The 16,640-nt window shown below is 35.0% G+C and overlaps 1 protein-coding gene across 1 annotated transcript in view; it reads right to left on the reverse strand.

The window, feature by feature from the left end:
• Positions 1–16,640, reverse strand: part of TBX20 (T-box transcription factor 20) — a 50,696-nt gene that overhangs the window by 17,702 nt on the left and 16,354 nt on the right. The window contains exon 6 of the mRNA XM_060019940.1: positions 10,800–10,876. Coding sequence (XP_059875923.1) covers positions 10,800–10,876 — 77 coding nt within the window. The remainder of the gene's footprint in view (positions 1–10,799; positions 10,877–16,640) is intronic.

Consider the following 16,640-nt stretch of genomic DNA (forward strand, 5'->3'; position numbering starts at 1 on the left):
ACATTTCCACAGCCCCTTAAAGCTCTAAGCCTGTGATCAGCAAACTTACTCTGTAAAGGCCTGGTAGAAAATAGTTTAAGCTTTGCAGGCCTTAGGATCTCTGTCAGATATACTCAGCTCTGTCACTGTAGCATGAAAGCAGCCACATACAATACATAAATTGAAAAATGTGACTGTCCTGCAATAAAACTTTATAGACAATATATTTTAATTTTATATTATTTTTGCATGTCACGAAATGTTATTTTTATAACTTTTTCAACCATTTAAAATGTAAAGACCATTCTTAGCTTGTGGGCTATACCAAACAGGTGGCAGACAGCAGGGTTTGCCAACCCCTGCTCCAAGCTATTTGCCTGATTAGAGATGGGCCCCACTCACCCCACACTGCTCTTTATGAAAACCTTACTGCCTCAGAAATTCCAGAAGCCAGCTTAGATTTGTGTTAGAACCAACACTGCTTGCTTTCTAGCACCAGAAGTCATTATTTAAGACCTAGGAATTATCCATAAACTGAACCTCTTTAGCAAACCTGCCAAAATACTTGCTGCTCCATGGCTTGTTGCAGGTAAAACTATAAATTTCCAGAATAGCAGATTTGCAACTTTGTTTCCTGAAGTTTTCTTCTTCATCTAAACTAATAGTGTTTGAGCTCTGAGCAGGAAGGCCTGATTCCCTCTGGGCTTGTGTCCAAATTTCATGTGTTTGAAAGTTTTGTTCAATCCCAGGGAGTTTTAAACATATTTTATAGAGACTCTCAGTGTGAAGGGAGAGTGCCAACTGCATACTTTGACATTTTAGCCACAGGAAAGGAGTGAGGGAAGCATCAAACAGCGTGCGGTTCATCGCTGTACAGGGAGGAAAGCTACTTGGGGGAATGGGGAAGAAATGAAAAGCCCTCTGTCAGAGCTTCACCTAAACCCCACCTTGGAGCAGCGGAGATTAATGATAATGGCAGATCTTTGAGCAGTTGATGAGAAGCAGATTCTTACACGGCTGGAGGCCATGAGGAAGGGATCCCACAGCAGCACCCTCTCAGCTAGCACACTGTGGTCTTGGTACATTGAAGGGTGCGGGGCTAATGACCACCACCGGCTCTGGAGGAGGGCCATGAGGTTGCTTTGCTGGGCATGGTGAGGGAACAGCTGATTTCCAGCTGCTGAGGCAGACAGGGTAATATAATCAATGCAAAGGTAAAACTCCCTTTTCCAAGGCTATCTCCACCTACCTGCAACAACTTCCTAACCCAAATAGAATAATTTTATTTCCAAATTGGCACACTCACAGTAAGTTTAAATTATTACCCCTTCTTCAGTCTGCACCTGCAAGATTAAACAAAGAGCCACATGATTTTATTCACAATTAATCTCAGCTCCTAACGCTAAACAGACATCCCATTCTATACATGAGCTAGAGAAAGATAATTGGAATTACAAAACACTCAGCAATTCAAAAGAAGAAAACTAATTTTTAAAAACGGAACAAGTGATCTCTTTTGAAACAGACTTGTTCCAAGAAACAAATGTTTTAAGTCTCTAATTTGTAGTTTCAAGTTTTTAGTGAGATTTAAGAAGACCCTATACTAATAAAGCAGGGACTAGCAGGAATGAAAAGGAAACAATCTGAAAATGTAAAAGTATACTTGAAAGTGACAAAATAATAATTACCACATTTTAAAAGAACTCAATAAGGACAGCAAACAGAATACCGGATGCTGTAGAAAACAGAATCAACAAATTAGAAGACTCATATAGGAAATTCTTCCAATATCAGAGTAAACAGTTAAAGAAATAAAAATTATTAAACAAAAGATGAAAGAAGTAGGGAATAGATTCAGGAGTTGTAACATTTATATAATAGGAATTTTAGTAGGTCTGAATAGAGCAGAACAATTAGAAGCAAAAAGAATAAGGAAGAGGAGGAAAAAAAAAGAACAAGAAAATTTTCCTGAGATAAGTAACGACTTGAGTTTTCAATTGGAAGGGCTCAGTTACATTGTAAATACGAATGAAAAAAATTTACAACTGAACAAATACTGGTACAATTTCTGAATTTCAAAGGAAACTTTCTAAAAGCATTTTTATCAGATAGGAAAAAAAGGTAATTTTCCAACGAAGGAAAGAGAGTGAATTTAGCATCAGCTTTTACCCTATCTACAGTATTTAAAAACTAGATGACAAAGGTTGAAAGAGTTCTGAGGAGAAAGACAGTGACGCTAGTCAGGTTATAATAATGGCAACAGATCCTCTCAGATATGTATGAACTGATAAAGAGGGTCACCCATATATCCTTCCTCAACCAATTACTCAACATTTTTCAACAACTGAGAATAAAGTCAGAACACAATTCCAGTAATCAGAGTATAACAGAAGAAATGAGCGTTAAACAATGAAATGAGTGTGACTAGAATTAAATTTAAATGATTGTGGTTGATGTATTTGTGATCCTTACATTAACATTAAGAAAAAGAATTGAAAAAGAAGATAAAGAAGATGCATGAATAAACTGGATTTTAAATCCCAGATTTTTTAAATCAATGCTATAGGTTGAGGGAGGGGCAGTACAAGGAAAAAATCACATACTAAATATCTCCTATTTTACAAGAAAAGAAAATGTATAGTTTCATTCCTAACAATAACAGAGAAATATCAATTTTACAATTGTGTCTTTCAGAATTAAAAAGCATAATTATATTAAGAAGAAATATAATGAACATTAGAGAAAGGACTTTGGTTTCAAACTAACCTGGTATAAGGCTCAGCTGTCACAAATTACCGTATGTGAATTTGAATAAAGTATTAATCTCTTTAAGCTTCATCTTAATAGGGATGATAGTCATTCTTTATTAGAGAATTATTTTGAAGTGTAGCTGAAATAAAATGTGTCAACTGCATAGCTCACTGGCTGACATGTGGTGGCTGTGGAATGTTAACTGTAATTAAAGCGGGGTGGGGTGGGGGGTGGTGCTGGGACTTGATAAATTTAACAAAAGACAGGAAGAGAAAATAAGGGGTAAAACAAATAGTTGAATTAAACAGAGAGCAGAAACAGGTAGAAAGAAACAATACCAAATATATCAGTGGTCATGGTACTTGGAGATAGATTAAATTTTTCAACTAAAACACAAAGACCTTCAGACAAAGTTTTAAAAATACAGATACTCTGTATGACATCTTTAAAGACACATCATTATTTACTCAACAAATATTTGAGTGTTTACTCTATCCCAGGCACTATTCTAGGCTCTGGGGACATAGTAGGAAGCAAAAGACAAGGCATTGGACCAGATATTGGGGGCTGCATAACCTAGGCAGAGGGTAAGTAAGTATAAAGGCCCTAACTGGGGCTAAGATGGGTCTGGGCATGTTCAAAGGAAAGTGAGCAAGACAAAGGTAGGTAAGTTCAGAGAGGTAACTGGGAGGGCTGGAATCAGATTCTATGGGACCTTTCAGGCCTTGTCTGGACTTTGGATTTTACTGTGAATGGGAAGATGAGTCACTCTGAGCAAGAGTGATGTGATCTGACTTCCTTTCTTTGATAAGATCATTCTGATTGGTGAACTGAAAATGGACTTAAGAACAGTAAGAGTGGGAGTAGAAAGATCAATTAGGAAATTAATGTAATAATTCAGGAAAGAGATGATATTGTCCTAGATAAGAGTGGTAGCAGTGAGAATGGTAAGAAGTAGTTGGACTCCTCTGGATATAGTTAGAATGATTAGTTGCCTGCATGTGGAAAGAGAAAGAGGGGTCAGCAAGGGTGACACCCAGTCTTTTGGCTGGAGCAACGGGAGGGATGCAGCTGAGAAGGGAACTGTAACAGGAGAGCAGGTGTAGAAGAGTGTAGTTGGGCATCCTGTTGTAGATGTGAGGTACCCTTAGCAGAGACGGAAAAGTAAAAGAAATAGCCAGCCAGAGCTTCGACTCTAGAGAGGCCAGAACCAGAGATGTAAATTTGATAGTAGTCAGCATATAATGGCATTTAAAGGCATGAAACTGGTGATATCACCTAGGAAGGGGATGCGAACTGAGAAGAGAAGAGGTCCAAGGACTAAGGCCTGGAACACATTACTGTTTACAGATGGAGGACAAGGGGAAGAACCAACAAGGGGATGGAGAAAGAATGGCCAATGGAGTAGAATAAAAACCAGAGATTGTGAGAGATCTTGGAAGCAAAGAGGAAAAAGGGAGAGAATAAACAACAGTGTCAAACCCTGGTAATAGGTGAAGTAAGATAGGACTGAGAATTGACCATTGTGGTTAGCAATGGAGAGTTCACTGGTGACTGGGACAGAGGTGGACTGGTGGGGTAGTGTGGGTGAAACTCTAAATGACAGGGTAGAAGCGACAAAGGGAAGAGAGGAACTGAGAAGAGAATACACACAACTCTTTTTAAGGAGCTTTACTATAAGAAGGAGTCGAAAACTGGGAAAATCAGTAACTCAAGAGACACATGGCATCAAGAGAAGGTTGTTTTTTACTTAATGAAAGAAATGTCAAGATATTTGTTTGATTATGCAAGAGAAAGAGGGGTCTATTGCTGTAGGGACAAAGATTTTTAAAAATTGGAAGGCAAATAAAAGCAAAAAATGTTAAGATATACCAATATAAGATGAGAAAAAGTAGAACTTAAGACAGGCATTAAATGGGATAGAAGTAAATGATCATTTGACTGATAAATTATGGAACAAACTAAGAAAGGAGTTAAAGAAGTATTCCTCAAAAGAATAGTGCACCCAGATGAATTTATGGGCAAGACTGTAAAGTATCACTTCTTTGGATTTAAACGGATCAAACAATAAAAAGAAGGAAGATATTTCAGTTTATTCAAACAAACTAGCAGAAACCTGATACCAAAGACTGACAGAGAAGTAAAGAAGAAACAAAGTATATCTCTGTTATGAAGACTGATACAAAGAGTCTTAAATAAAATATGAGTAAGTTAAATCCAGCAATATATTACAAGAAAAACAGATAAAATCCAGATAGGATGTATTCCAGAAATACAAGGATGGCTCAACATAGTATGACTAGAATTAATCATATTTTTATTTAAAAGTAGAAAAATAATTTAAATTGTCTCAGTGGATGTTAAAAGAGCATTTAATATAAATTCAGTTAACATTCAGGATAGCAAAATATTCTTAATTTAGGCATACCTCAATATGATAAAGCATATCAATCTGAAACCAACAGCCAGTGAAAACCATATATAATGATAAAACATGAGGTGTTACTAAATAAGTCAAAGACAAGAGAAAAATGCTAACTATCATCACTTTTTAATAGTATTCCGGAAATTTTAGTCAGTGTAATAAAACAAGAAAAAGACATTGTTAAAGGCGTAAATCCTAGAAAGAAAACGATAAAATGATCATTTTTGCAAATGATATAGAAATCTAAGTGGATAACTCAAGAGAATAAAAGGAAAAATTGTTAAAACTAATTTTTTTAAGTTCAATAAAATGGCAGGATGCCAAAGACATATAGGAATCAATAGCTTTTTACAGACTAGACCGATTTCTAATTAAAAATTCTAGTACATTCTAGACAAAAGAAAGGTAACGTGAGCCACGTATGTAATTTTTAATAGTCTAGTTGTCACATTTTGAAAAAGCAAGTGAAATTAATTTTAGTATTTTATTTAACCCAGTATGTCTCCAAAATATTATTTCAACATGTAATCAATATCCTAAAACTATTGTTGAGATACTTTCAGTCTTTTATTTCATACTAAACCCTAAAAATCAGTGTTTGGGTTTTTTTGTTGCTTGTTTTTTTGTATTTGTTTTGTTTTTTGGTGCCTATGGTATTTCTTAATATGGAATAGCCACATTTCAGGTCCTCACTAGCCATCTGTGGCCAGTGGCTATTTAACTGGACAATGTAGCTTTGTGCCTAAGAAACTGTGTAGGACTTATAAACTTGAAAATACCAAAACTTCTAAAGAACATAAGAAGAGGTTTTAGTAAAAAGACAAACATATGACATACTCCTAGAAGTCTCAATACTGTAAAGATATCATTTTTCTCCCCCAAATTATTATATAAATTCAACACAAGCCCAATCAAAATTCCAATGACGTTTTTTGGGAAGACTGGACAAAATTCCAGAGACTGGAAGCATAAATGTCAAAGAATGTCAAGAAAATTTGAAAATGACAAGTAAAAAAAGATCTGGAGTTTGTCATATCAGATATCTATACCTATCATCAAATATTTATATATTATACCAATTTACCAAAATTATAACAGTACAATACTGGCAGATCAATAAGGAGACTAAAAACAACTATAGGTAAGAATTTAGTATATGATAAAGGGGAAATTTTTTAAAAGTGGGAAGGAATATATTAGTAAATATATAGTTTTGGGGCCACTTATAAAAAATATACAATAACATCTATTTTATATTTTATACAAAATCAATACTGCATGAGTTAAGTATTTAAATAAAAACCTAGAAAGCAATAAAATGATAGAAAATCTGTAGTTGAATATTTACCTATTTATGTTTTTTTGGACTAGAGAATCTTTTTAAGATAGAAATCATAAAGAGAACAATACATTTGGTGATGAAATATTCTGTTTATCAAAAACATAAGTAAAAAGCTAATTTCAAACGGATAAAATAATTCCAATATATATTAACAATAAAAATATTAATACATAAGAACAGCTTTTATAGATGAATAAGAGAAAAGATGAACAATCCAAAAGAAAAAAACAATGGGCGAAGGACATAAATAGGTCAATTTACAAAAGAGAAATGCAGAGTTTCACCTATCAAATTGGCAAAGATAACAAGATGATGATCATATTTCACAAATGTGCAAAGAAATGGACACTCTTGATCATGACATGGACAATCTTTCTTGAAGGAAACTTGGCAGTATATATGAAAAGCCTTTAAAACATGCATATCTTTCCATTTATATGAGGTACCTAAACTAGACAAATTCATTGAGACAGAAAGTAGAATAGACATTACCAGGGGCTGTGGAGAGGAGGAGTAGAGAGTTACTGTTTAATGGGTACAGATTTATTTGTTTGGGATGTTGGAAACATTCTGGAAATGGATATGGTGATGGTTGTATAACATTGTGAGTGTACTTAATGCCACTGAATTTTACACTTAAAAATGCATATTTTACCACAATTTTAAAAAATTCCATTGCATGACTATAAAAATTTATTAAACCATTCTCCTATTGTTGAACATTCAGGTTTTCCCCAAAATTTAACAATTAAAAATAACATTATGGTTAAAATAATGTGTATCCTTTTACACAGCATTTTTATTTGTTAGTATTTATCCTATAGTAATAATGAGTAACATGTGTAAAGATATACATTTTACTTCCTGGCACTGTTTGTCATAACAAAGAGTGGGAAACCTAAGTAACTAACATTATAGGATTGGTCAAATTATTGTACACAATGGAAAATTAGACAGCCATTAAAAAGTATACTACAGACATATACCTATTGATATTAAGGGAAAAATGATTAAAAATAGTGTGTGTGGTAAACTTCAAAGGAAGTTAATGTTCATATGTGCATAGGAAAGTATCTGGAAGAATATATAAGTTTTGTCAGTGGTTATCTCTGAGTGAATGGGATTTTGTTACTTTTTTTATGCTCTTTTTCTTGCTTGTCAGTATTTTTCTGCAATAAGCATGAACTCTAATTGTAAAAAACAAAGCAAACAAACAAACAAAAAAACTTAACAGAAGAAACTTAATTTTGAACATTTAAATATCTTCATAGTCATTTCTGCTTTCTCCGAAGTAATACCATGCCTTCACTTACTATACAAAGTGCCCCTTCCCTCCCCACAAAAGAAAAACCAACTGATAGAGTGTCTGTAAGTTATTTATTATATGGCACCAGCAGATAATTCTTTCCCTGAACTAAATAACTATAAATTAGATTATATTAAGAAATCCCTTTGAGCTTTTGATTTGCTTCTTGGCTGTCCATTGTAGGTATATGTGCAAAGCATCTAATGAAAACACTTTCTACTTTTGGTAATGAGTTGCCTTTTATAAATGAGGGAGATGCTGTCCCTGGAGAAGGCTGCACATGAAGTATGTAAGACATTCAGGTATCTGAATGGAACCTCATAAAATGAGAGCAAGAAAACCAGAATGCCCTTTAGAGTATCCTCAAAGTTTGTGCAGATGTAGAAAGAATAATACTGTGAGTTTAGAGGTATAAGGCAAACAGATCCAATCCTAAAGGCATTTTTGTTTGGGTGTCCCACACAGTAGCTGTAAATCTAGAACAGGAAACTTGAAATCATTAAGGTCACATATTTATAACATCATATTCAATTAGGTTAGAAAAGTGCAATTTCTGTCATCATGTCGTAAAAAGATGTGTTTTTCTCTCAGATCTCTTATTAAAAAAAGCTCTCTATATTGTTACAAATAGGGCTGTTTTCAGTCAGTTACAAGGAGCAATTCAATTACTAGATGGTTTAGTGCAGTAACTGACTCCAGACTAATTTAATTTCTTTAGGTCTCCAAAGATCAATTGATCTGATTTGTCCCATCCCCAAAGGCTGCTTAGAAAAAATTCAGACTGAAATACCTGGAAATGAAATCCAAAACCTTGGCCAATTTCACACTACTTAGGTCATCTTGCAAACTTGCAGCTAGTTACATAAGATGCTCTCTTGGCCCTCAGACCATTGAAAGCTTCTTAGCTTCATGTACATGTGAGTGTTCCCCACATCAGGATGTTTATTAAATAAGTGGAAAATGTGGCTGCGTGTGTTATCAAATCCGTCTCTCTAAAGGGTAGTGAGTCTGGGTACTTGTCTCTCATGAGCACAAGTGCAACAAAAGGGGCTATTTTTACTCTAGGAGTAGTTTATTAAGACTATTAAAAGTAGCTTAGATGGGGTAAAACTATGCTCATCTAATAAAATATAATTATTTTACATTTTGAGATTTAGAAGTGCTTTCATAAATGTCATCTTACATGGTTCTCATAATAAACCTTTGAAGTAAGCAGGGTTATTTTCTCCATTTTTCTAGATGAGGAAACAGATTCAGGGGTTAGGTGACTTCTCTAGGATCACTCAGGCAGGAAAAGGCAGAGCTGGGGCTCTAACCCATGACTTTGTCTCTATATACCATGCTCATCCACTGATTTGAGACAGAAGATATGATGCCCACTGTAAAAACATATCACTTACTTCCCGACTGAGCCACTATTTTCATTCTTGCCTGACCCCTGACTAGAACGGAGAAAAAGTTCACATATTAAAATCCCATTTGCATAAACCCAGTCTGAATCAGTACCTCTGGCACTCCAGAAATAGGAGATAAAAAAGGCCACACCTAAATGCAAGTAGCCTTTGTAAATGGACTCCTTTGTCACCCACGCTGCTGATACCACTTTCTCACTGACTTGGGTCTTATGACCTATTTGCACGCCTATGTCCCACCTAATTGGAGAGTTATCTCCTTGCCATCTCTCTGCATTTTGCAATGGATTTTTCAACAAGCTCAAGTTTCCTTCCCTGATCTCTCAATACCCCACAGTCACTTGTCAAGCACTCCAACTAATTAATCTTTTCTACTCAGATGCCACAGTTCTACCCAACTTTCAGTCTCTCCTGCTGGATACTTTGTCTCCCCACTGAGCTTCTATATCTGTTCCCACAAGTCAAAACCACACGCCTATGCTCTGCCATTTGGGAAGGATGAGGGAAGGATAAGACAGATGTTGCTAAAACACGTAATCATCCTTTAATTTGAGTTTCCAGGACAGGTCAGAGAGAAGTGCTGAGGTCAGATGTGACCATGTGGTAGCTAACAAAGAGTGTGGCAGAAACACGTAGCAGTCGGTAGGGAAATCACACAAAGATTTGGAGATAAAGCTAGGGTACCCCACCTGTCAAAAGATTCCGAGCCACGTAAAAGATCAGATACAGAAGATGAGTAAGATCTGACGATCTAATGTGTGAAATGGTGACTATAGTTGATAACATTGTATTATATAATTCAAATTTGTAAAGAGAGTGGAACTTAAATGTGCTCACCAAAAACAAAACAGAATAAGTACAGAAAGTTACATAGTATGTTTAAGGGATACAAATAATCTTCTCCTTGAAAAAAACATTTTTTGACATTAATTTTGGGCAAACTATGCACCTCAATATAGTCATTACTCATCACGTAGACAGTCTCACACCGTGTGAACCATTTTAATTAAATAAAAAGTGGGGTAAATTACGGCACATGATTGTCACCTGCCTTCTTAAAGGTCATGAGATCTGATAGCTTTCCTATTAAGTATAAGCAGTCTATGCTGTAGGTAAAATATACCCCTTGATTTAAATGGCCTCTCCTTGTTTCAAAATTCCAAACTACCTTTATAGTCTTTATGTTAACAAATATATCCACTTCAGAAGGGAAAGGCTATTAAGAATCTATTTCTCTGTGGATTGCCACTCAAGACATGAAGCTTAATATCATGTAGAGGACTGTGTCTTTGATAACAAAGAAGCCCCGTTGAAAAAATGTCCTGTCCAAAGAAACCACTTCACTCAGAAATTGAGTATAGAATAGATCCAGCTGCTGCAGCTGTCAAAGCTTAAGCAGTTGCATATCTACAGGGTTTATAACTGGAAGGGAAGGTGGGGCAGAGAACTGGAGACTATACAGAGTATTGGAGACTCTATACAGTGAGGTTATGGCTCTTTGGTGTTGAAAGGAGTGCGCTCTTACAAACTAGTGCTTCTCTTTATCTTATCTAGGCAAAAAAGTAAACAGAAAATTCTCATTACCTCTCAATGTCAGTGAGCCTGGAGGAGTCCCGGAATCCTTTGGCAAAAGGATTACTATCTATTTTCAGCTTGGTTATCTGGAAAGGGAAGAAAGTGTAACAAAACTGTATCATTTCCATGGTCAAGGAAATAAAATCAGAAATAAAAAGTTTGTTCATTTTCCATCATGGCACCCCAAGAATATCTTAATGTCTCTCAGTATTGTGATAGAGGTTAAAATTGCTAAGGAAGTTCACAAGAGGCCTAAATTGGGTGGAATGGTCAGAGAAGGCCTCAGAGAGAAGGAAGTAGTTGAGGACAGACTGGTCCTAAAACAGGCTGGAAGTCAATCGATAGAGACAGTTTGAAATGGGGGCCTTTTACAAACAGTGTGGCTGCCGTGTGAAGTATTTAAGAGAGTAGTGAAAGACTAGAGCTCGACTGGGGAATAGGGAAGCTGTCTAGAAGGCCAGCATTGGTGAGTAATGGGGAATAAAAACAAGAACGTTACCTCATGCTGACTTGGCAGCCTCATTTGTTAATACCATGGGTACCGATATATACCATAATGGATACCACAATAGTAACTTCATGTTCAATACTATATGAAATACCTGACATAAATACATGATATAAAGCTTTCAGCATATAAATTTACCCCTGTTCCCCTTTCCATCTGACTAAATAAGAACCAAATTAGTGGGTCTCTTATTATCCTCCCATATAATGTTACTTACAGACTCTATGCTTATATGGAAAAAAAATTTCCTAATAAGAATCATAGTCTGAAGTATTAAGTGTCTATGTTGTGCTAGTCATAATTTTCACAATATTAATGTAGAAAGATCCATTAAAATATATGTACTGCACCTTCACGGAAAAATGTTAGGTTACAAAGAAAATAAATAAATAAATAAAACATTGATTAAAAGATGCTCTACTTGCAAAATTTCTGAGTGTTAAGAGCTAAAAGGAATGGAGGAGAATTATTGGAATTAGAACGACAGACACCTTTAAAGAGAGTCATAGCTCATTTGTGTCAAAATGAGAACCCACATTCATCTTTGGAAAGAGAGACACACACAGAATAGTCTTAACCTGGAAAAAAAGTTATAGATTGAGGGCGGCATGCCTTCCTCTTTCAAAGTAAGGAATAAACACAATCAAAAATATATCTATTTTGAGATATATAATAGTTTGAAATACTATTTTGCCAATAAGCAACTATCCCTTTGATCAGAGTGTATCTACTTTTCATTTTAAACTATTAACATCTAAAGAATTGTTTTTTTCATTACAAAAGACAGTCTTTTTTTTTTACTTTTCAAGTTTTCTTAATGTGCGCTAACCAATGTACAAGCTGCAAAAAGCTATTTACCTCACTTAAAATAGAACTTCCCACACTATCCTTACCAGAGAGACTGAACTTCTCTATCATTAACACTGGCAAGTTGTAAGATTGATTCTTTGATATTAGTTTTTAAGGACACTTGACAGTGCCTCAGAAATGCTCATTATTGTCCCATGCACATTCACTCTAGAGTAGCCAAAAATAAAATTGCTAATTTCCTTTTCAGCTTAGTTAATGGACAATGGTAAACAGTGAAGGAAATAAGCTAGATAAGTAAGAAACCTGTTCTTAATGGACAGCAACAGGTCTTTGTGTGCATAGAAAGAAATATACAGGAACCACTGAGGTTGCCCCTAAAGTGTGGCCATCAAGAGTTTGTAGAGAACATTCTCTCACACTCAGCCACCCCTTTAATTAAGGGCATGGATTTCTAAAGGGTGAAAGCCATTCTTCTAGCCATTCTTTCAGACTAGGATTTAGTATTAAAGGTCAGTTTTCAGGGCAAAGATAAAAAGTTTTATTTGTTTGAAATAAATTACAAACATTTTCTAAAGCCCAAGCAGTCAATATATTCTAGAATTGTAAAACACCAACAAGATTTTTAAATCCTCAAAAATGGGATTTCTTTATCTTTTTCTACTGAATAATTATAAATGAAAATACTTTAGATTTCTAAAGTGCTTTATAGTTCATGAAAACACTTTCACAATAATTTATCAACAGAAATGAGATCACATGGTCCCTAAAATTCCATGGAGCAGGCAGAGGCATACATAGAACTGGAAGTGGTTTAAGTGCCACTAAAGAAGCTGGCACCACGTCCCCTGCAGTGTTAGGTGATGTTAAGTGTGAACCAAACCCAGATAAAAGCTTCAAACTGAAACTGTAAGATACAGCAATAAAGTTAAGTCTTCAAGTTCAATTCTTACAAGCTCATTTATAAAAAGTGAATGGATTTGCCAATGGATAAAATTTTCTGGAGACAAAGGCAAATAATATCTGATGGAGAAATTTTGAACGAAGTCCTTTTGCAGCCATCCCTCTAAAATATGAACCATATCAGGAATTCCCTGGTGGTCCAGTGGTTAGGACTTGGCGCTTTCACTGCCGGGTCCCGGGTTCAATCCCTGGTCGGGAAACTAACATCCTGCAAGCCACGCAGTGCAGCCAAAAAAAATTTTTTTTAATAAATATAACAAAAAAATGTGAACCATATCAAGCTTTGTTTGAGTCTTTATAAACTAAAAGAATAGAAAATATTATCTATCTGTTATAACAGTTAAAGAACCACCTTTGATCCACTTTGTCCCTGAAAAGGATTTTGAGAATTGTATTTGTTGTTATTTATATTTCCAGGAGGTAGACTGTTGGCTCAGAATGTAATGATTGTGGAGTTGTCGTAGAAAATAAATATTCTCAGTGTGTGTGTGTTAGTTGCTCAATTGATGTGTCACCATATCTAGTATTACTGCCATAACTTTGAATGAGGAAGTGAATCAAATTCAACACAAGTTTTCAGATTTCTTTGGAATTTTCTTTCATTTATTAGAACTTTCTCTTTCCAGTATCTTTTTGGTCCTTCTTTCATCATCCCCAAGAGTATCAATGGTAACTTTTTTACTTTACATTTGATATAATTTCAAACTGAAGGGAAGTTTCAAGAATAGTACAAGATGTACTCATACAGCTAGATTTACCAGTTGGTTCAGCAGTGATTTAACTTTAGTGTGTTAATTAGAAAAGGAGCTCAAGAGAGTAACCAGGTATTTACTTTCTCTATGGACTATTTTATCTAATTCCAGGGAAAAAAATTGCTTTTGGAAGTTAGAGAAAAAAAGCTGAATGGATCTCTTACTACTAAAATTGTACGGGGGCCCTGAACTAACCACTACAGTCTTGAACAGGCTTTATGGAGTACTGATTAGCAGTACAGGGACTGTGGGTAGACTTCTTAATGAGCCCACCGTGCTCACTGTGATATCACAGACTCTGAATCTACTGGGGCACCAACAATAAGCACCCCAGAAATGTCTTTTGAACTTTGCTTCCAGGACAAGCAGTCAGAAATATGATTTCATATGTTTACCAGTTATAGACTAGGTGAAATTCTTGAGTCTACATAAAAAGCATTTTGTTTTCTATTTTAAGATAAAGTAATTTTTAAATAGCAAAGTTTTAACATTCTAGTTAATCATGCACTTTTAAAAGGTCAGGCACAGATTTTATTCCATGGATATTTAAATAAAAACCAGTAGTTAATAGAAAGAAATTCATTTCTGCAGATATAGTTTTATATCCCTTTATGAAATGTGGGAGAACGAAAAAGTTACGTATTTGAGAACCAATGAGAGAAAGACCTGAGTTATATACAGTGATGTCAGTTGGACATCATTTTCCTAATATAGAATACCTGTAGCTTGTAAAGCTGTTGAACAGCATCACCCATGTCAAAGGTAAAGCTAAAAGAAAGATCCAAAAATAGTCAGCTACCAAAAACGTATGTAGAGAACCCATGTGAAACTACAAGTATGTCTTTATGATTCAACAACAAATTTTAAAAGCAGCAATATTTTTCATTTTATGAGGAAGAAGAATTAACAAGGACAGCAGTATGTGCTTAAGAAATCCTGTTTCAAGTGTATGTACATATATGCAAATCACTGACTAATTGTGGTCAAAATACACCTGTTTTTTCATGTATTATCTTAATAATATGGAACATAATACACTTCCTAACCAAAAAAATTCATTCTTTCAACATCTCCTTTATAGATAAATATATGTATAAATGGAGGGCAGATTTTGACACTGCCAGCTGCACCAAAGAGAAAGGGACTTTTTCTAGTAGTTATTATTCCATGTGATATTACTGGACTGAATATAGCTGGGGTTCCCAGCCACAAGGTGAAATTGGCCCTCAGAGACCGTTTCTCCAATTATCAGGAAAAGATCTGTCCAAAGGCATTTAAAAATGAAACCTGACCTACACTTCAACTTTACAGCAATGGCTTGCCTGCTCAAAAACAATGTATGACCTTTAAATCTTATATTATAAAATAGTTTTTTGAAAGTATAATGTATTTAGCTTTAATCTAATAATGTAAAGAAATGCAATCATTTCCTCACAAAAACCAGAGGAAAAAATAGGAAAAAGGTCCCGTTTTCATTACTTACAAATAAAACTACCAGACACAATAAATGAGAAGCTTTTTCACGAATTCTAATGGAAAATTTGATTTGGCTTTTAATATATATGTAAATAATGTCCTATCCAAAGTTTAAGAGATATAAAGGTGGTCCTAAGTATGAACTTTTAAATCTTCTTTCTCTCTTTTCTCCCTGTTCTTTGTGCATGAAAATACTCTAATATTTATACTGTACTTAGTACATATTTGTTTATTTCCTATATATTTATTTTATGTTTATTATGGGTAAATCAGTAGACAAGCATGGTATAGCAGTGAAAAGGCAGTAAATGTGAGGAGGCCTAGAAAGAATCAAGGATAACTTCAGAAAACTGTATAAGACTAATGAAAATACTAACCCCCAAAATGATTTATTCACCCCACATGAATTTCGATTGGTCTTATGAGGTCTATAAACCATTTGCAAAAATGGCTCATTAGTATACCAAATCAAATTTTTGACTATTAATTGAATTTCAAATATATATGTGAGTAGATTTCACTTCACCACTGTGGCTGCCATCTTCTTTGCCTGTAAACTGGGACTAAGAAACAGACCATCTTAGGGAACAACTGTAAGGATCAAATGAGATGCTGTGCATAAACATGCCTTTGGAAATTGTAAGGCACTCTGTAAATAAAGCACATGGTGACTGTTGGACTGTCTCTGGAATGTCCAAAGAGGATTTGCCACCATTTGGATTTTTAAATGTTAGTGGCAACTTTTCAATGAAATAAATGAATGCACAAATGTTATACTATTTATCTTTAAGTAAAAACACACACACATGCACACACACATACACACACACATACAGCATTGTGCTAGGGATTATGGCTTTAAAGGTGGGTGCACAGAAATAAACTCAGACATGGCAGGATCTATTGAGAAAAGCAGTACTGAATTTAATCACTTATTGTGGGTTATTTAGCAATGAAATGATATATACTAATCATATTAATCGTTACACTTAATGATGCAGTGAAAGGTAGCTAGGCGCTGGTAGGTGGATTTTGAGCCTATTTATAATCTTAATTAGAAATAAACATTTTCAAGAGGAGCAACTAGTGTTGGGATATGTGTTTATTAGAATCTTAGCCTATTTTAATTTAGCAGTATTTTCACATTCAGTTTCCCAACCTTGACACTGTCAGTGGTCATTTTCTTGGCCTTGCAATCCAGCAGGATGCTACCAAAAAGGAGGAGTTAATACCCAGAAGATGGTTCTTTCACTTACCAGATTTGTGACCTTGGGCAAGTGTATTAACCACTCTGAACCTCAGTTTCTTCATCCACAAAATGAGGCTTATGGGGCCTTATTCAGG

This window comes from Delphinus delphis, chromosome 9 (genome assembly GCF_949987515.2).
Source record: "Delphinus delphis chromosome 9, mDelDel1.2, whole genome shotgun sequence".
Taxonomy (NCBI): domain Eukaryota; kingdom Metazoa; phylum Chordata; class Mammalia; order Artiodactyla; family Delphinidae; genus Delphinus; species Delphinus delphis.